Source organism: Ochotona curzoniae, unplaced genomic scaffold (assembly GCF_017591425.1).
Source record: "Ochotona curzoniae isolate NIBS_2020 unplaced genomic scaffold, NIBS_Ocur_1.0 contig_1014, whole genome shotgun sequence".
NCBI classification, from domain to species: Eukaryota; Metazoa; Chordata; class Mammalia; order Lagomorpha; family Ochotonidae; genus Ochotona; species Ochotona curzoniae.
Window position 1 is genome coordinate 46771371 of NW_024464920.1, and position 20212 is coordinate 46791582.

The 20212-nt window shown below is 57.2% G+C and overlaps 1 protein-coding gene across 2 annotated transcripts in view; it reads left to right on the forward strand.

Annotated features, from left to right (window-relative positions):
• MICALL1 (MICAL like 1) overlaps positions 1 to 20212 on the forward strand; it is a 26587-nt gene continuing 6375 nt past the window's right edge. Inside the window, exons 1-13 of one of the 2 annotated variants that reach the window (XM_040985916.1) lie at positions 1 to 359; positions 5690 to 5738; positions 6111 to 6252; positions 9593 to 9684; positions 10641 to 10786; positions 12152 to 12588; positions 12915 to 12972; positions 13676 to 14076; positions 16346 to 16764; positions 18924 to 19058; positions 19505 to 19631; positions 19776 to 19866; positions 20004 to 20077. In XM_040985916.1, the coding sequence (XP_040841850.1) occupies positions 214 to 359; positions 5690 to 5738; positions 6111 to 6252; positions 9593 to 9684; positions 10641 to 10786; positions 12152 to 12588; positions 12915 to 12972; positions 13676 to 14076; positions 16346 to 16764; positions 18924 to 19058; positions 19505 to 19631; positions 19776 to 19866; positions 20004 to 20077 (2317 nt within the window). In that variant the 5' untranslated portion in view covers positions 1 to 213. The remainder of the gene's footprint in view (positions 360 to 5689; positions 5739 to 6110; positions 6253 to 9592; positions 9685 to 10640; positions 10787 to 12151; positions 12589 to 12914; positions 12973 to 13675; positions 14077 to 16345; positions 16765 to 18923; positions 19059 to 19504; positions 19632 to 19775; positions 19867 to 20003; positions 20078 to 20212) is intronic. The other variant, XM_040985925.1, reaches the window with a different exon arrangement.

Sequence of the window (20212 nt, forward strand, 5' to 3'; positions counted from 1 at the left end):
GCCGTGCCCGGGGCCCCGCACCGCAGAGCCCGCGACCTAGGACAGCGAAGCAGGCCCGCCCGGAGCCCCGCGCCCTGCACCCCAGCGCCCGTCGGTGGGCGCCCCGAGCTCCGATCGGCGCCGGGCAAGAAGAACGCGCCGCAGCCGCAGCCGGAAATCAGCCTCGGAAATCGGGGGCCCCCACCGAGCCGGAGTCGGAGCCCCAGCGGAGACATGGCGGGGCCGAGGGGCGCGCTGCTGGCCTGGTGTCGCCGCCAGTGCGAGGGCTACCGCGGCGTGGAGATCCGCGACCTGAGCAGCTCCTTCCGGGACGGCCTGGCCTTCTGCGCCATCCTGCACCGGCACCGGCCAGACCTGCTGTGAGTGCTGGGGCGCGGCGGGCAGCCGGGCGGGTGGCCGGCGGGCGCTGGGGCCGCCGCCCGCCTCAGTGACGCGGAGCCCGGCCGGGGGCAGCAGGCACCGCCCTCCGCCAGGGACAGCTCCGAGTGAGGCGCCGAGGCTCCGGGGGACCCCTAGCCCCGCACCTCCTGCCCCATCCACCTCATTTGCCCCGCCTTTGGGGTACAGAACCTGACCCTGACCCCGCCCCCCAGGGGGACGCAAGGGGCGGCTGGGTCCCCTGGAGGCGTGCCTGTTTACGGGGTGAGGGGCTTGGGGGGCACTGAGCCCTCATCTTGGGGCCCCCTGAGCCTCTCCTGTGCCAGGTTCCCCTCCCACAGGCACGCGGAACCTCCGAATAGGAGTATAGAAGGTCCAGATTACCGCCCCCACCACTATACACTTTTCTGGCGGATTTGGGAATTTGGAGTTGGTTTGAGAAACTGTGGTGCGTTTGGGAAAGGCGTGTCGTCCTTAGTTAAGTCTGACGCTGGAGAAAGAGCTGCCCAGGGACACTTATAAGACCTGGAGGAGCACTTCAGCCTGGCCTTTCCTCCCCTGAGCCCTCCCCTGTCTGCATCCCACCCCCACCCCAGAACCGCCCCCAGCAGCCCTGGCTCCCCTTTTGTGGCTGGGGATGCTATTACCAGCCTGAGAGCCCCCGACCCATCTTCCACCCGTGCACACAAAGGGAGTGAAATGTGGGTTTTCTGCTGTTGATCCGTTTTATGTCGCTGTAATTCATGGCCCTGCACAGGATCTAGGAGAGCAGAGGGAAGCCCCCCACCCTACTGCCGCCCTCCCTCATACCCCGTGGGGTGGGGGTGGGGAGAGAGAAGGGTGGAGCTTCCCCTTCCCCACCCCCATCTTGATTCTGACCTAGTTCTTACCTGGAGGGGACCCCCACATTAACAGCTGCTGGGTAAAAGGAAGTGGACACACACACACACACACACACACACACACACACACACACACATTGTTGGGACCAGGTCTGTGCCCTAGGCTATGGGAAGAGGAGCTGGAGACCAGGGCTGGAGGGAGGTTCTCAGGGGCAAGTGTGTTCAGGCTGCCTCCCCCAGGTGTGGACCTGGGGCTGTCTCCCTCCTGAGCTGCCCTTGCCCTGGGCCTGGCCACTCATTCTTGAAGCCATGGGTGTGAGTTCACCTTGTGCCCACCTTGCCTCTGGCTTCTGGTTATACTTGGCAAATCTGGGGCAAGAGTCATGGACCCGGTTCCTCTTAGATGCAGCCCCTCACCCAACCCTGGAGTCAGTCCCTCTCCCCCTACCCCGCCTCCCGCAGCTTGGCAGAGTCTGGCCACTGGGTCTGTTGCACCTGCAGGCCTGCTCCCAAAGGGCTGCCCCAGGGACTGGGTGGTACATGCATGCTGCTTTGCTCTGTCACGTGGCGTGCCATGTGTGTGGGTGAGTGGAGCAGGCCCTGGAAGAGAGGCTTTGGGGGCAGGTGAGGGAGATGGGTTGCTGCTTGCTGCCATGCCTGGGTCCCTGCTCAGAGCAGTACAAGGATGGGAGATGGAGGAGGAGAAGGGTGCCAAGATTGGGGCTCATGTCAGAGTGGATGGCTGGCAGGGTCTTCTGTGAGGCAGGGGCAGGGACTGGCAAAGGACTTGGAGGTCAAGCTGAGTGGTCAGCGTTGAGCAGGGGAGAACCCGTGTTTGTTCTGCCTAGTTTGAGGTCTTTGGGTGGACGAACTGGGTGAAACTACACCAGCGGCCACTTCTCCAGGAGATTGTAAGGTGGGCTGTGTGGAGGCACCTCCCTCGTGGATTGTCAGAGGATTTGATGAGATAATGAGCAAGTGTGCAGGAGGCAGTCCTCCTAAGCAGTGATGCTGGGCCTCGGAGGGGTGATGGCCGTGTTTCAGGCTGTTCTAAGTGTCATAGTTATTACTCTGCCCTGGCACTGCCTGGTGGTAGAGCTACCAGCCAACCAGCCCAGGCTACCTGGACATGGGCAGAGGATGTGTGGGCGATATTAGAAGTGCAGGTGCTCTGTCCAGCCTGGGAAACCTCCCCAGGGAATGCCCAGTCATTGGGGACATGACAGCAGCCAGGTGGGGGCCCGCCTGAGCGGAAGTGCGCTGAACCGTGCTCCTGGGGGTGCGGTTGGGCCAAACTGTGAGTGAGTGAGCGAGTGAGAGCCCCCTTGGGTGGCTGAGGAGGTGTCGGGGTTGAGGGAGGAAGGGGGAACACAGGGAGCCAAACCAAGTTGTAAGCAGAGAGATGTGGCCGGGGAAGATGTGGAGCGAATGACTCTTCACTTCTTAGAAGAGGCATAAGGTCAAGTCCGGGCCTTCAGAACCCAGCCCCCAGCCCCAGCTCCGCTCCTGGGCTTGAGGGAGGCCTCAGCTGCAGCTCAGTGTGGTGCACTCAGCACCTCTGTCAGGTGCAAAGTGCAGGGGTTGTCTGCTGTGGGAGCCAAGAGGCTGGCCCATGCTGCACCCCACCCCCCGCTCCAGGCATCTCTAAGCTCCCTAAGGCCGAGGAACCATGTGGGTTTCAATTCTGTGTCCAGTGTCTCCCAGAGTGAAGTAGAACTTTGCTGGCCCCCAACAACTCTCAGAGAATAGCTGTGTTGCCAAAATTCAGATGTTGAGGGGGGAGAGAGACAGAGATGGGAAATGTTGTTGCACAAAAACAAAACAAAATGCACCCTGAGGGAGATGGCATTTTTTTGGTAAGATTTATTTATTCTTACTGGAAAAGCAGATTTTTAAAAAAGATTTATTTAATTTTTATTGAAAAGTCAGATATACAGAGGAGGAAAGACAGAGAGGAAGATCTATCCGCTGATTCACTCCCCAAGCAGCTGCATTGGCCGGAGCTGCACTGATTTGAAGCCAGGAGCCAAGAACCTCCTCCAGGTCTCCCACGCAGGTGCAGGGTCCCAAGGCTTTGGGCTGTACTAGACTGCTTTCCCAGGTCACAAGCAGGGAGCTGTATGGAAGTGGAGCTGCCGGGATTAGAACTGGCACCCATATGGGATCCTGGTACGTGCAAGGCGAGGACTTTAGCCACTAGGCTACTGTTCTGGGCCCTGGAAAGGCAGATTTACAGAGAGAAGGAGAGAGAGAGAGAGAGACTGCTGGTTCACTCCCCAAATGGTTTCAATGGCCAGAGCTGAGTGGATCCAAATCTAGGAACCAGGAGCATCTTCCTGGTTTCCTGCCTGGATTCAGGGTCCCGAGGTGTTGGGCCATCCTCTGCGGCTTTCCCAGGAAGCTGGATCAGAAATGAAGCACCCAAGGCTCGAACAAGAGCCCACAGGGCCTGCCAGCACTGAGGGCTGAAGCTAAGCCTGCTTCTCCGTGGGCGGGGCCGTCTCTGACTGGTTGTTTCTGTTCCCTTTGCTCTTGGGAATGACCTTTGTTGGGGGCTGGGCTGCTGCCTTCCTAGCCTGTTCAGTGTCAAAGCGTGGGCCTGGGGTGGAGAGGGGTGAGACAGCTTGGCTAGGTGTGGTATTCCAGAGTTAGTGAGGCAGCCAAGGGGGCACCGGAGCCTGGCAGAGAAAGGGGGCTGGTTGGCAGGTGCTTCTGTCCTCTGCCTAGTCTGTGGATCTGAGAGGGGGGCCCAGGCTTCTGCCCCATTTCTGCTGTAGCTCACAGTGCCTGGGACAGAGCCTGCCCCGCACCCCCCATCAGGAGGAAGAGGAGAACAAGGAGGATGGGCTTGCCCTTCAACTGAGCCCAAGACTCAATTCAGTCTGTCCTCGCCTAGGGAGCCCCAGCACTTTCCCCACCTTGCAGGTGAGCAGAGAAGTGTGCAGGACCCCTCAAGGTCATATCCTCAGGCCTGGCCTCCGGCCTTCCCAGCTGCAGCCCGGAAGGGAGTGGTAATCTGCAGGCTGCAGGGGAGTGGGGGCAGGGAAGCTGAGCTGCCTCTAACCAGTGTCCACCTCTCCTGGGGCCTGAGGGATAAATAAAGCCAGCACACCAGCCAGCTGTCCCTGCTGGTCAGCTGTCCCACAACAGGCCCCCAGGCCTTCACTCACCTGTTGCAGCTTAGAATTCCAAAAATCTTTCATTGCTCCAGCAGTGGAGCTGTCTTCAGGGTCCCCAGGAGTGGCCTGATGGGTGTGCCAGCCGTTTTGCTAGAGCCCCCACCAATGGCTCAAATTTGTCCTGGCTCCTTGGTCCCAGGCTGGGCACAGCAAGTCAGCGAAGCATAAGCCTGGCACCTGCCAAGCAAGGGTTGTAGCTGAGACTATTCCTATCTAGGCCTCAGTGGTCTCATCTGTGAAATGGGATATGTATGTGCCAAGCAAAGTGGAGGGATGGAGTTGCTCTCCATGGCATTGGCTGGCAGGCCCTGCACTGCCCTGGGCTGTGTCTTTGCCACCTGCTGGGCAGATGGCTCTCTGAGGGACTGGGAATGACTGGGTCTCTCTCTGCTTGAGCATCTCCAAGGACCACAAGCTCATTCCAGGCCCCACCTGGCAGCCCCAGCACAACAAGGGGACTCTAGAAAATTCATGCAAAATGAAATGAAAAGATACAAGTATTTTGGAGTAAAATTGGTTCAAGATATTCATTGCCATGGACTTTTTGAAGAGCAGTTATGGGAACGTGTGCCTGCTGCCTCTTTCCTCCTCAGTCTTCACCACACACCCTTGCTACAGCACATACTGGTCAGGATGTCACCTCGGCCCACTCCATACCCTTGCCCCCTCACAGCTCTCTCTCTCTTAAAATATTTATTTGGGGCCCGGCGTGATAGTGTAGTGGTTAAAGTGCTTGCCTTGAGCCGGGATCCCATATGGGCACCGGTTCTAATCCTGGCTGTTCTACTTCCTATCCAGTTCCCTGCTTGTGGCCTGGGAAAGCAGTGGAGAATGGCCCAAAGCCTTGGGACCCTGCACAGGTGTGGGAGACCTGGATAAAACTGGCTCCTGGTTTTGGATTGGCTCAGCTCCAGCCGTTGCGCCCGTCTGAATCATCAGATGGAAGATCTTCCTCTCTGTCTTTCCTCCTCTCTATATATCTGATTTGAAAGAGCCACAGAGGTAGAGAGGACAGTGAGAGACAGATATTTTGTCTGCTGGTTCACTCGCATAAATGGCCACGCTAGCCAGAGCTGGGCCTAGCTGTTCTAAGCCAGGAACTTCTAGCTCTACAGGGGTCTCCATGTGGGCTTGGGGCCCAAGCACGTGGCCATCCTCTGCTGCTTTTTCTGGGTGCCTGAGCAGGGAGCTGGATTGAGAGCAAAGCAGCTGCTGGGGCTCCACGCAGTGCCCCACCACGTAGGCCACTGTCACCCCTCTTTTGATAAGTCTTCTCTTTGCCTATTGCAGAGATTTCGATTCACTTTCCAAGGACAATGTTTTTGAAAACAACCGTTTGGTAAGTCCCAGACCATTGGAAGCCCAAAAGGCTGTGTGCTTGTATGTGTAAGTGTGTGTAGCTCTTTTGTGTGTGTGTGTGTGTGTGTGTACATGTGTGTATGGCCTGAGTGTGTGCACATATGTATGCGTGTGAGCATGGATGGCAGGGGTCTTTTGTAGGTGGGCTCCAACCCCGCCCTCCACTGGCCCTTGTACTTGGAGCGTCAGGCCTCTCTGTCTCTCAAACCATACTTTTGGATTGTTGGGCCTGGAGTTGAGGGGAGCCCACAGTCAACCTGCCACGCCTTGGGGAGTGGATCCAAGGCTCTGGGCACCCGCTGAACCTGCCTTCTTGCCCTGCACTGTGGCGGTGGCTCCCGGCTCACACCAGGCCTTTGAAGTGGCCGAGAAGGAACTGGGCATCCCTGCTCTCCTGGACCCCAATGACATGGTCTCCATGAGTGTTCCCGACTGCCTCAGCATTATGACTTACGTGTCCCAGTACTACAACCACTTCGCCAGCCCGGGCCAAGGTGAGGGGCGCTGGCCCTGGGGGCAGGGGTAGAGCTGGAGCTGCCCGTTACTTCTCCTTTATATATGGGTAGGATTGGCTGGTGTGGGGGGGTGTGGGCTGGCAACATAGAACCCAGCTCATTTCCCTTGATCCTTCAGTCAGGGCTTGAAATGCTTGTGTAGGAAATAGCCCATGGGCGCTGCCCGAGTATACTGGCTGCCTGCAGGCCTTAGCTTGCTCCAAAGGGATGATCCAGGCCTAGTGCTGAGCTGGGGACTGCACGTGAGCTCCAGGGTGACAGCTCGAGGCCGATGTCCTGGCCGTGCATGCGCCTCCTTCTGCAGAGAGAAAAATGGGCCCTGAAAGGGAATACAGGGCGCTCAAGGTTACACCGCCTTCAAACTAGGGGCCCCGAGTTTCCCTACTGGGTCACTACTGTCCACTGATCCTGAGGGGACCCCATTTTTGCCCTGGGCCTGCCTCTGCTCTCTGTGTTTCATGAAGCCAGGAGCTTTTCTTACTAAACATAAAACATGTTCATGTCCTTGCTGCTCTACTTCCCATCCAGCTGCCTGCCTGGGAAAGCAGTAGAGGATGGCCCAAAGCCTTGGAACTCTACCTGTATGGGAGACCCAGAAGCAGCTCCTGGCTTCTGGCGTCGGATCGGCTTAGCTCCAGCCATTGCGGCTATTTAAGGAGTGACCCAGTAGATGGAAGATCTCTCTGTTTGTTGCTCCTTCTCTCTCTGTAAAATCTACCCTTCAAATAAAAGTAAATCTTTTTGAAAAACTTATGCAAGGTGGAGAGATGGAGAGAGGTCTTCCATTTGCTGATAACGCTACCCACATGCCTTTAGCAGCCAGGGCTGGGCCGGGCCTCCCATAGAGTCTGGATTGGGACCAGAATTCAAACCTGGGCACCTGACCAGGGATGCAGGTGTCCTGACCACGGACCAGAACCTGCCAAGTGTGGTTTCAGACCACTTGACCTCTACATGTAAGACGGTTTTTATCGCATCTGCTGCTAAAGTGAAGGAAGCAGCATGCCCCGGCACCTGCTGTGCCACTCCTCAGCTGCTCCTGATGATGCTCCCTGGGCACCCAGGAGGCCTTCAGGGGAGATGGAGCCAACTTGACTCCCACAGGGCTAGGTGAGTTTGGAGCCTGCTCCCAGCAAAGGTGCCAGCACCATGCTGAGTGTTCAGTTTCCAAGAGGAGCCTGGTTGCCCAAACCTGGGTCAGGGGTATAAAGACAAAATCCAAAGGAGGCGCTATGGCCGAGTGGGTAAATCTGCCTCCTGCAACAATGCCCGCTGGCATCCCATATGGGAGCTGGTTTGTGTCTTGGCGGCTCTGCTTCTGAGCCAGCTTCCTGCTCATGGTCTGGGAAAGCAGCAGAGGCTGGCCCAGGTGCTGGGGTCTCTGCCACGCACAGAGGAGACCTGCAAGAAGCTCCTAGCTTTGACTTGACCCAGCCCTGGCTGTTATGGTCATCTGGGGAGTGAACCAGTGGATGGAAGATCCTTTGGTTCTAACCTCTCCCTTTTTCAGCAGTTCTTTGAAATAAATAAATAAATCTTTTAAAAATAGACCAAGTTCAACTCCTTAGTGCAGCTTCAAAGGGCCTCTGCCCCTTTACCTTAAGCCACAGCCCAGCCCAGCCACAGTCATGTTGAATTTCTTGTGCTTCCACAAATACATCTCATTCCTCCCTGCCTTTCTCCTGTGATCTTCCCTCCCCTTCCACCCTCAGCAGGTTGTTTGTGGCTTATGCTAAATTCTTTTTTTCCTAAGATTTATTTGTTTTACTTGCTACATGGAGTTGCAGAGAGACCAGAGATGAAGTGAAAAATCTTCCATTTGCTGGTTTACTCCCTAAACAGCCTCAATGGCCAGAGCTGGGCTGGTTCTAGTTCAAAGCTGTGGAGCCAGGAATTTTCTCCAAGTCTCCCATATGGGTGGCAGATGCCCAAGGCTTTGGGCCATCATCTGCTGCTTTCCCAGGACTTAAGCAGATAGCTGGATGGGAAGTGGAGCAGCTGGAAATTGAATGGGGACTCATGTGAGATGCCAGCGCTGCAGGTGGAGGTTCAACCTGCTACCCCAGGAGGAGGAGACCCTATGAATGCCAGGGCTAGAAGCAGCAGAGGGTGGTGTGCTCCTCGGCAGTAGGGGAGAGGAGGAACAGACTGGGTGTATGTGGGAAGGTCATGTAGGGACCCAATGAGGCTGCTGGTCGTCATAGCCCCAAGTTCATGGATGGCCATGGATGTAAGTGAAACAGCTGCAGCAAACAGTTCTTCCCCCTACAGCACGTGATGCACGCAGGCGCTTTCTCTTCTGTCCTGTCTTTGGAGTGTGCTGTGCAATGCCCACTGAACAAACTACAGGGTGCCCAGTGGTCTGCAACCCGAATTTTGCTCACTGCTGTCTGACACCACAGTGAGGTGGTGGGTTTAAAACTCATGCAGTAAAGCTGACCTTCCCCCAAGCCCAGCAGACAGACCCCTGACTTTCTGGGTCTTCTTTTATGTTATTGATCTCGAAATGATTTACCTATTTGAAAGGCAGAGTGACACAGAGAGAGATCTTCCATCTGCTGGTTTACTCCCCAGATGTTTCCACATCCAGCCTGGGCCTGGCTGAAGCCAGCAACCAGGAGCCTCTCCTTGGTCTCCCACATGGGTATATGGTCCCAAGGCTTTGAGCCATTGTTTGCTGCTTTCCCAGGCCACAAGTAGGTAGTTGGATAGGAAGTGGAGCAACCAGGACATGAACCAGCGACCATATTGGATTCCAGCTTTTGCAGGGGAGGATCAGCTAGTTGATCTACCATACTGAGCCCTGGACTTTATTTTTCATTGTTGGGTACAAAGTAGACCTCAGGCTGTGTTTACTGATGTGGGAATGAAGGAGCCGAATCTTACAGGGATGCAGGGTGAGGCCAGGTGGGCAGGGGGCATACGTGGACAGGCAGGGCCATCCCCATCTTCCCTGGGAGGAGGCCCCCTCTCCTGAGTCCTCAGGCAACACCATGTGGTCTCTTTCACCCTAGACCAGGCCTCCTTCTCCCACCAGGAGCACCCATGGACGCCTCTGTGCTGCCACATGCTTGTTCCTCTCAACTTCATGCAGTGGGACTTCCTGTTCTCCTTAATGCAGCATCAGCCTGTGTTGAGCAGACAGCTCAATAGTGCAGCCCCCTGACCTGGCCCGTGGGCAGCTGGGCCCTGCTCCTGCTGTGCCGTGTTCAGTGGTCTGCCTAGGACTTTGGCTGCAGAGGGCGAGTCTTGAGCCAGGCCTGGGCCTTGGGGACGCTACACCCTTCACCTGCTACAGGTTTGCTTTCCTGTCTCTTAGCAGCTGGTGTCTCACCGCCCAGAAAGGACCCGACACCCTCTTCCTCACCATCTGTGACACCCAGTACCGAAGAACCAGGAGACGGGACTCAGGTAGGCAGGTGCCTGGGTCTGCAGGTCTGTGGGGGCCTGGGGACATGTCATGGTGGTGACTGTCACTCCAGGGCCCTGATCCTGCTAGCGTTAAGTGGTGTCCTCTGCCCTTGTTCCTCTGGCTTTGGAAACAGGATCTCCCAGGCTAGGATGGGGAGTCAGGATGCCAGACCAGCGCCATGGACACTTCTCAGGGGAGATTCGGGGGATGACAAGTTGGCACAGGGTTGGTGGAGGGCATCTGTATGCCAGCTGGCCCTCAGTGGTACTGCTAGTAGTTAGAGATGGTTTGTTCTCTGGACCCCTCTCTGGGTGGCCAGAGCTCCCAGGGTTCCAGCGTGATTCTGGTCAGTTCCCACGGCAATGTGGAGAACTTTGGCTCTGTGGACCTGCATAGATGAGCAAAGTGAGGTTTGGCAAGGTTTAGTAATTTGTCCAATGGTCAGAAGGGCAGGGTGGGTCATGCTGCCAGGCACCTGTCCGAGGCACCTGTGCCAGGGAACTTAGGGGAAGCAAGAATATGCCTTTCTGTCTGGATACCATTTGATGGTGTGTGAGGGAGGTTTTTTCCCACCTGCTCTCAAATGTTCTTTACTGGGGTGGAGAGGAGCTCCAGAAGGGGGCCAGGGCCAGGGTTGCTGGGACAGAGGCTGGCAAGTGTTGTTCTCTGGACCCCTCCCTGGGCATCCAGGGGCCAGGGGGACCCATCGTGGGACCAGAGACTCAAGCAGATGGCTCAAGGCCACAGAGCTGGGGAAGGTGGACCTTGAGCAAGTTCCCCACTTTCTGGCTTTGGGAGGTGTGATGGTCTCTCGTGAGCTCCTGCCAGGGCCCAAATTGAGTACCTGAATCCCAGCAAGTTTAGTACATGCATGAGGAAGGGGAAGAGGGAAGTGTTTGGGACCGGGTTTACCTCCACCCGCCACCCCGCCATCTGCTCATCTTGTTCCCTGCAGGGCGAGGAGCTGTCTTCCCCCAGCAGCCTGTCGGAGCAGGGCACCCACCGGACCCCCAGTAGCACCTGTGCGGCCTGCGGGCAGCATGTGCACCTGGTGCAGCGATACTTGGCTGATGGCAGGCTCTACCACCGGCACTGCTTCCGGTGAGTGGCCGCCAGGGTTGGGGGCAGGCATTCGTCCCTCATCACCTTCAGTATGGGGGACTCCACAGCCGCTGTGCACCAGTTCGCCTGCCAGAGCTTCCGGCTTAATCCCCGAATCCACTTACGAGCTTCCAGCAGCTGGAGTTCATTGAGGGTGACTACCTATTGCTGATAACTTTCAAAGATAAGTTTACTTGAGAGAGAATATCTCTTGTTCACTCCTTAAATGGTCCCAAGGACCAGGGCTGGGCTAAGCCAAAGCCAGGAACCAAATGCTATCTACGTGTCCCATGTGGGTGGCAAGCCAGGTGCATTAACAGGTAGCTGGATCAGAAGTGGAGCAGCTGGGACTTAAACCAGCACTCATATGGGATGCCAGGTGCTGCATGGTGGCTTAACTTGCTACACTACAATGCCAGCCCTTAAATTAAATTTAAAAAAAAATTTATTTAAAATCATGATGAAGACTTGATTTAAGTGGGAGTGAACCAGAGCATGGAAGATCTCTCTGTCTGTGCAACTCTGTCTTCCAAATTCACAAATAAATCTTTTAAAAAGAAGAAAAAAGGAAAAGAACTTGCTTTAAGAGTGTGGCTCCCAGGGGAATTCAAACTTTATAATAATAAAATCAACTAAGAAGCAAAACTATAGAAACTTAGTAAATTGCTGAAAACATTTTATATGTTACAAGAAAACAAAATCAGAAAAGGAAATCAAATGGTCAGAAGTCAAGGACTTCGTCCCCATGTGGTTTGCTGAGGATGCATGCGATGGGGGACCTGGGTCCCCCACGGATCCATCTGCAGAAGTGGGGTGTCTTAGGAGAGAAAATCCAGGTGGCATTTGACACACACTCACTTCCAGCACCGGGGCCATGTTCTAGAAATTTCTGAGTGTTACTCCCAGTCTACATACACTTGACACTTCAACTTGTCACATGTACGTGCCTGAATGATACAAGCTTGATCCCGCGGGTGCACAGCTAACTGGAGTGAGAACAGCTGTGGCCTTCCTGCTAGGTTATACGGCACTGCGCTGCAATTTATTCTGTTTCATTAAAAACCAATTGGACTCCGTTGGTTGAAAAGCACCGGTCTGATATCCTGCACTACTGCATGGCCTCTCACACCCCGTCTGGCACCTCTGCCAGGGGGACCGTGCCTTCTTCCTCTTGTAGCATCACTCCAAGGTGCCTTTCACAATTTCTGCTGTTCCACTCTGCTCCTGGCAGTTCCCTTCCTCCTTCCCCCACACACACTTCCTGCCATCCGCCTTTGGGCAGTGAGCTAAGATCCATGCAGCTGGCAGTTGGGAGGGAGGGGAGCAAGGGCTGGCCCACTGACACCCTGTCTTGTCCCCTGGCAGGTGCCGGCAGTGTTCCAGCACCCTGCTCCCCGGGGCTTACACAAATGGACCCGAGGAGGGCACCTTTGTGTGTGCAGAACGCTGTGCCAGGCTGGGTCCAGGAGGCCGACTGGGACCCCGGTGTGCGACAGCCACACAGTCGAAGCCACTGCCGGCTGCCAAAGATGAGGATGCAGGTGACACCAGCTCTGCAGAGGGTGCAGGTGCCAAGGCAGATGATGCCAAGGCCGTCCCCGAGGCCCGGCCCCAGCTCGCCGCCAAGCCTCAGCTTCCCGGCAAACCCCAGGAACTGACAAGTCCTCCTGGCAGCCGCCCCACGCCCGCCCCCAGAAAGGCCTCTGAGAGCTCAGCCCCGACGCCCCCCACACCCCGGCCCCGATCCAGCCTGCAGCAGGACAGCTTGGCGGAGCAAGCTGGCGGCAACAGCCTGGTGAACGGTAAGTGAGGGCCGGGCTGGGATGGGGCAGGGAGGTAGGCAGAGAAATAGGTGGATGAGGAAGTTGTGTTCAGAGAGAGGACAGGAAGCAGCGGCTGAAGTGGGGGTGGGGGTGATTCCTGGGGAGACACTTGGAAGCCAAGAGAACTTTCTAGAGGAAGTGATCGCTAGGTTGAGTTGAGACTCCATGTACAGAGTGGTATCAGATGGGTCTCTGACCATTCTGTCTCCCAGGACCACTTGGAGGCTGGGAAGCTGTCCTCTGGGGGGTAGGGGCAGGCACTAGGTTGCCCCAGATGCCCTGGCTCACTCTCCTTTCCCATCCAGGAAGACTGCATGAACCCCCTGTCCCCAAGCCCAGAGGAACACCCAAGCTATCCGAGAGGTATGCTCCGCTTTCCCAGCTAGCCTGCTCCAGGTCCCGCCTCTCCGTGGGCACACTCCCTCTTCTCTGAGGCCTCCTGGGATTCCTGCTGCTGCACCTTGGCCTGTTCCCTATTGTGAGCAACAGGGCTGAGGTGAGGGGCAGGGTGTGGAGCCACCCTTGGAATCATTTCCCCTCTCCAGGCCCTGTTGTCTTAAGGCTCAGCAAATGAGCTTAGAAAGACCTGGAAAAGCCACTCCTGGCTCTCAATCCTCCAGCCCAGGCCTAGGCTTTGGATGGAGAGGTCGGTGCTCGCAGCCTATGGAGGCAGGTGGCTGGGGCTGCCCCTGTAGGTGCTGTTTACAATGGCAGCTGTTCAGGTGCCTGATAGTGTGACTTCTGGGACCCCACAGTGTTCGATGTCCCCATGTAATGCATGGAGACAGTGACAGAAAGACAGAATCTCTGTGAAGGCCACATAAACTAGCAACCACAGTGTCCCTTCATTAGTCGATCCCCAGGTAATTGTGTGACTAGGGGGCCTCCCTGGGTCTGGTTGCAGTGTGGCTGTAATGGTCCTTTTTGACCTTGGTCCAGACTGGCCCCACAGGCCCTGGGGGTGGAAGAAGGGAAGGGGCAGTTTTTCACCTGCCCTGTGTGAAATGGGTACAGAACCCTCTCCACACAGGGCAAGAGCCTCAACCTCCTCCCTGCTGCCCTCCAGGACGCCACCTCCTAGGAAGGACCCTCCTTGGATCACACTGGTGCAGACAGAACCCAAGAAGAAGCCAGCCCCGCCTCCACCCCCCAGCAGCAGCAGCAGCAGCAGCAGCAGCCCTGGGCTCCCCAGGTGGGGCAGCCAACAGCAGGAGAGCGGGGCTGTGGAAGAGGCGCCCCAGCAGAGCCCCACTGCTGCCCAGGAGCCCAAGCCCTACAACCCCTTTGAGGAGGAGGACGAGGAGGAGCAAGAGCAGGGGGAGCAGCCCCCGGCAGGGCCCAGTCCTGGCCCGGCACACACAGAGGCTACGCCCAAGTCACTGCACCCCTGGTACGGCATCACCCCCACCAGCAGCCCCAAGACTAAGAAACGCCCTGCCCCGCGAGCACCCAATGCTTCGCCACTTGGTGAGTGCCTAGCCCTCAGAGCTCCCTGGTGGCTCTAGGTCTGTTTGTTCCTGTTTGAGCCAGGGAGTGGGTGACATGGGAGTCCTCTCCTGAGGTCAGGGGTCCCCAGGTTCCCTCTCATTTATCCTGGGGTTGCTCTGGGAGTGGCTCTCACTACCAGGGGTGGGGAAACTGAGGCACAGAGAAGGTGAGAGATTTGCCTGAGACTTCCCAGCTCTGAAGTGGCTGGGGTAGGGTTTGTCATGGTGGCTGCAGCATCTGTGTCTGCAGCTCTGTTATGTTCTTGAAGCATCTTTTCCAGTGAACGTTTTGCACGCTTGGGTCCTTGGGTTGCCTGAGGCCACGTGCATGGGACTCACTGGGAGTTACTCCGTGGCCTGGGAGGACTGGGACCCTCCCTGGCTGTGTGTGGCTCAGGTGTGGGAAGTTCAGGCCGTCCCTTGACCTTGCCTCAGTCTCTTTGCTTAATTTTTTAAAAGGTATGTTTATTTTCATTTGAAAGGCAGATTTTACAGAGAGAGAAGGAGAGACAGAAATCTTCTACCTGTTAGTTCACTCCCAAAATGGCTGCAATGGCCAGGGCTGAGCCAATCTGAATCCAGAAGTCAGGAGTTTCTTCCAGGGTCTCACACTTGGGTGCAGAGTCCCCAGGCTTTGTGACCATCCTCTACTGTTCTCCCAGGCCATAAGCAGGGAGCTGGATGGGAAGTGGAGCATCTGGGACACGAACCAGAGGCCATATGGGATCCCATCGCTTGCAAGGTGAGGATTTAACCATTGAGCCATCATTGCTGGGCCCAAATTATCAACTTTATTTGGTGGACTGAGAGACAGAGTGAGTCAGATGTCTCATCTGGGATGCCTGTGGCAGCTGTGGCTGAGCCAGACTGCAACCACAAAGTGGAAAGTCAATCCCAACTTCCCATGTGGGTGGCAGAGACCCAAGTACTTGAGGCATCTCCAACTGCCACCCTCCCAGGAATCAGAAGTAGAGGCAGGGCTCAAGACCGGGTGTGCCCGTATGGGACGCAGGTGTCCCGAGCAATGTCTTAACCAATGGACAAGACACTGACCTCTTCCAGTCTTAATGCCGTGGGCTTGGTCACCACCTTCCACCACAGTTGGGGTCCTGCTGCCTCTGAGCTCTGTGAGATTCCCTAGAATGCTGGACCAAGGGCGTATTAGGAGACCAGCATTGTGGCCTAGCAAGTAAAAGTTGGCACTTGTATCCTATACAAGTGCTGGTTCAAGTCCCAGCTGCTTCAATTCCAATCCAGCTCCCTGCTAATGGCCTGGGAAAACAGCAAAAAGTAATTCAGGTGCTTGGGGCTCCTGCACCCAGTCCTGGTTTCTGCTGGTCCAGCTCTGGCTCTTGCAGACATCTGGGGAGTAAACCAATAGATGGAAGATCTCTCTTTCCCTTTTTTCTCTGTAATCCTGACTTTCAAGTAAAGAAATGAATCTTAAAACAAGCGCATGTTAGAAATGGTCCCAGTCAGGAAACTGGTCATGAAATACCCATTTTGTGTTATTTTCTGGGCATTTACTTTTGGAGTCATGCTTTCTGGAAGGTTTTTGTTTTTGTTTTTTCCTTAAGACCTCTCAGGAGTAAGGAGTAACTAAATTGAATGATGCAATTTGATTTAAATCAGTTAAACCTTGGGCTCCCTGAGCTCCCACAGTCTGTGTGAGGAGAGGTAGGGGAATAGACAGGTTTGGGATATGGCCAAATTTGAACCTCGGAGTCGAACATTTCTGGGTTCAAAGCCAGCCTTTGCTAGGGGAAACACCTTCTCTCCTCCAAGTGTGAGGCAGGCAGGTGACAGGCGAGGCATGGACTCTGACACCTGCAGGACAGTGGTTGAGGCCCTGGCAGTGCCCGGGCCAGATCTGCCCACAGCAAGACTGCTTCTCCTCCCATTCCTTCCCTGAAAATCAGAGGCAGAGGAGAGGCTGGCCTTGCTCCTTCTGGTCTCCCCTGCTCCTGCTTTACCTCTGGGCTTGCTCTGGGGTGGGTAGAGGCAGTAGAGGCGGTTCTCTACTGGCTGAGGGGTGGGGCCATGGGTTGGGCAGTGGCAGCTGAATTCCAGACCACAAGCAGTACCAGGTGGACTGGGGACAGCGGATGCCCGGTGTGCCTGGGCCCTTGCACTGTGCAGGTGCAAAAGGACTTAGGTGTCCCAGCCTCATTCGGGAGAGAGGATGGGTTAGGCAAGGCCAGCAGCCCCTGCTGGCGTCCCTCAGGCACTGTGCACTTGCTGGTTCACAGCACTACATGCCTCCCGACTCTCACACTCGGAGCCCCCATCGGCCACGCCGTCGCCAGCACTCAGTGTGGAGAGCCTGCCGTCCGAGAGCTGTAGCCAGGCTGCCAGCACGCAGCTTCTCGAGCCGCCCGCTGTGCCCAAGAGCTCCTCGGAACCCGCCGTCCATGCCCCTGGCACCCCCAGCAACTCTGCCAGCCTCTCGGCCAACTCCTCCTTATCTTCCTCTGGGGAGCTGGCACAGCCTGGCCCCAACCTCCCCCCCAGGACTCAGGCCAACCCAGGTCCCCAGCCAGCCAAGCCGAGCAGTCGTGCCACCCTCATCCCTACCCCTACCCCCACCTCCACCCCAGTAGGAGACAAGAGCCCTGCACCTGCACCTGCAGCTGCACCTGGAACCTCGTCTCCCCAGCTTCAGGTGAAGGTGAGTGAGTGCCTCTCCTCCCGTCATGGGTGTCTAGGCCTTCCCACCAATGCTGACCTCTAACTTCCAGAGTGGCCTTAGCCACTCTGTGCCCCTCATTCAGCTCCTGGTGTAGGGAGGTACAGGTCTGCCTCTCTACCCACTCAGCCATCTGCCAGTCCTCCCCCCACGGTGGGCCCAGCAGCCAAAGTGCCTCCAGATGTCTGATTTGCCTGTGCACTGGCCCCTCTGGGAGCCACTTGGCCTGCCCGCTTTAGTTATCCCAGCCCAACCCCCTCCACCATCCACCATCCAGCCTTCTGTCCACTCCAGTACTGTGTGGCCAGGCCCTGCACAGAGGGGCACTAAGATTCTGTCCTCCTTGCCCTCCTGCGGCCCTGTCTGCTCAGGGAGGGACATAGGCAGCAGATTGTTCTAGATGGTCTGTGGGGGTGGGGGAGCCTTGAAGGGAGGGGTGGTTTCCTTTCTCTGCAGTGGAGCAGCTGGAGCACCATGGGCACTTCCTGTGGGGGTGGACTCCAGAGGCCACAGGTCCTGGTACAGCACAGAGCCAGGTTAGGGGGCGGTGCTGGAATGAGTGGGGGTGGGGTCAGCCCTGGACAGACACCAGGGCCCAGGACACATGCGCCACTGTGCACCACCATTGTCTGTGGAGGGGGTGTCTGCAGAGGAGGGAGGGTCTGGCAGTTCTGTCCTGGTGGGGGTTGGCCCGGTGGCCACTGCTGTCACCTCTTAGTGATGGCAGGTGGAAGCTCTGGACAGGCACCCCCTCAGGCAGCCTGTGTGCGTTTCCACTGTTATTTTATTCAAAAGATAAAGGTTGGGAGAGCGAGGTCTTCCTAGTTCATCCTCCTAATGCCCGCAACAACTAGGGCTGGGTCAGGCCAAAGCCAGCTGCCTAGAACCGGGTCTGGATCTCCCGTAGAGGACAAGGACCCGAGCGCTAGAACCGTCATCATCTGGCGCCTCCCAGTGTGTGTGTTGGCAGGATCAGAAGCAGGGGAGCTGGGACAAAAGCCATGCATGCAAATGTCCCAGGCGACAGCTGAGCTGTGCCATACACCCACCCTCAGATGGCTGGTTCTGCAGCTGCCTGTGGGCTGTGGGCCATGCATCATGTGCCGTGGGCTATGGGCTTCTTTCCCTGCCCCATGCCAGCACCCTGGGGTTGCTGGGATCAGGACATGCTTCTGGGCCCCCATTGCTGCAAGGACCTCCCCTAAGATGAACCCACAGCCCTTTTAGACACACCCCATCCCGCCTCCTGGCGGGATTCCAAGTGCACAGGGCTTGTGCTGCCCTGCCCCTGGGCCCTGCAAGCCCCACTTAGCCTTCCCTGGCCAGGTTCTTGCTCTGCCGGCACCTGCCCGACTCTTTGGACTTGTCAATGAGAGAGGGGCTCCTGGGTTTCTTGGTGGTGGGAGGCAGGAACACCATCCTGTGGTTGTTGGAAAGATTAATTGGCGGGTGTTCTAAGTGGCCATAAAAGGCAGAAACCCTGAGGGCTCCCAGGCTGTGGGTGTGCTTGTGATGGGAGGGACAGGTCCCCAAGGCAGTTTGGGGAGGGTCCTCCATTCCACCCTCACCCCAGAGTTAACAGAAAATGTCAAAGGTGGTGATGGCAGGAAGGCGGATCTTGGGCGTTAACCCATCTTGGCAGGCAGTTGGAGAGGGGTTGAACCAGCCTGTCTGCTTGCCCTGCTGGGTGCTGGTACCATCTCTGCCTCAAAGAGTCCCAGAGCCCAGCCTGGCCTGCCAGGATCTCACCCTGAGCTGGCACAGGCCAAGAAGCAGGGTCCTCCCCATCCCCACCTTGCCGCTGCTGGGAAGAAGCTGGGTTCCTCAAGCACCACTAGGCTCTCTGAGGGGGGTGAGCTGGGAGGGGAGCCAGGAGTGCCATGGGCCGTGCCCTGGGCTAGGCTGGCCTCCGAGGGAGGCGGGCCTCCCCAGAAGGACACAGAGCCTGGCCAGCGGGAACCCTCAGAGACCCAAGCCGAAGATGGCCTCCAGGATAACTGGGTGTTGAATCATCGGGAGTGTGAGAGCTGGGGTGCAGGGAGATCGCCCTGCCTGCTTTCCACATGTCCACGCCCTGTGGCTGTGGGGGCTTGCCTGCCCCCTTCCCTCACTTACCCTGCCCTCTCTCCCCCTGCCTTCAGTCTTCCTGCAAGGAGAATCCTTTTAACCGGAAGCCATCCCCTGCAGCATCCCCTGCCACCAAGAAGGCCACCAAGGGATCCAAACCGGCAAGACCACCTGCCCCCGGCCATGGCTTTCCGCTCATCAAACGCAAGGTGCCAGCAGGGGAGTCCCCCCAAACGCAGAGCTTATCTGAGCCTCACTCCCCCTCCCTGCCCAGCTTCAGGCTTCCCATGGGACTCCCACAGGGGGACTGGGGGTGGTTTGCCTAGGAGGCAGAATGTGTAGCTTGGGAGCCTAGGGCAGATCAGCCACCTGCCCACAGGGGTTGCGGTGGGGGGGGCATGCTTGCCCTGCTATAGCCCTTCTGGAGTATGTGTGTTGAGGTGGAAATCAGAATGTCATGGCTCCCTGTGGGTGTGCGAGGCCAGCGGCGTGGGGGGCATGGCTATCTCCACACCCAGCCCTTACCCACCCTGTGCTGCTGCCTGTGGCCCAAACCCCTGGAAGCCCACAGTGATTGCCACTGGGCTTTAGAAAGCTAAGAGCTCCAGGCAGGCGGGCAGGTCAGCCTTTAGGTGACCAGGACATTCCCGGGCAGGTCCAGGCTGACCAATACATCCCTGAGGAGGACATCCATGGAGAGATGGACACCATTGAGCGCCAGCTGGACGCCCTGGAGCACCGGGGGGTCCTGCTGGAGGAAAAGCTGCGTGGGGGTGTGAATGGTGAGGGGCTGTTATGAGGGTCTGGCCCCGGGGCAGCGGGGAGGCCCCAGGGTGGTGGTGGGAACCTCTCTTTACAGGGATGGGGGCAAGGGAGCCAAACTGGAACTTGCACCAGCTCTGGCCTTGGTGGCATCTGGCTTTTAGAGGGCCGTGAGGATGACCTGCTGGTGGACTGGTTCAAGCTCATTCACGAGAAGCACCTGCTGGTGCGGCGGGAGTCGGAGCTCATCTATGTGTGAGTGTCCCCTTGCCCTTGCCCTGGTTTGTGGGTCCCTAAACCTAAGGAGAGGGACCCTTGGCCTCCCAGGTCGTCACTGGGGCAGGGCAGCCTTGTTAACAGCCGCCCTTCTCCCACCTCACCCCCACCTCCAGCTTCAAGCAGCAGAACCTGGAGCAGCGGCAGGCCGATGTGGAGTATGAACTCCGCTGCCTCCTCAACAAGCCGGGTGAGCAGTTGCCCGGGGGCACGGGGCAGCGGGCGACCCAGGGGCTCCAGGGGACAGCTGCAAAAGGGAGCTGTGTGCACAGGATGGGGTGTGGACTTGTCATGGACACCAGGCAGGGTGTCTGACAGTCCCCAA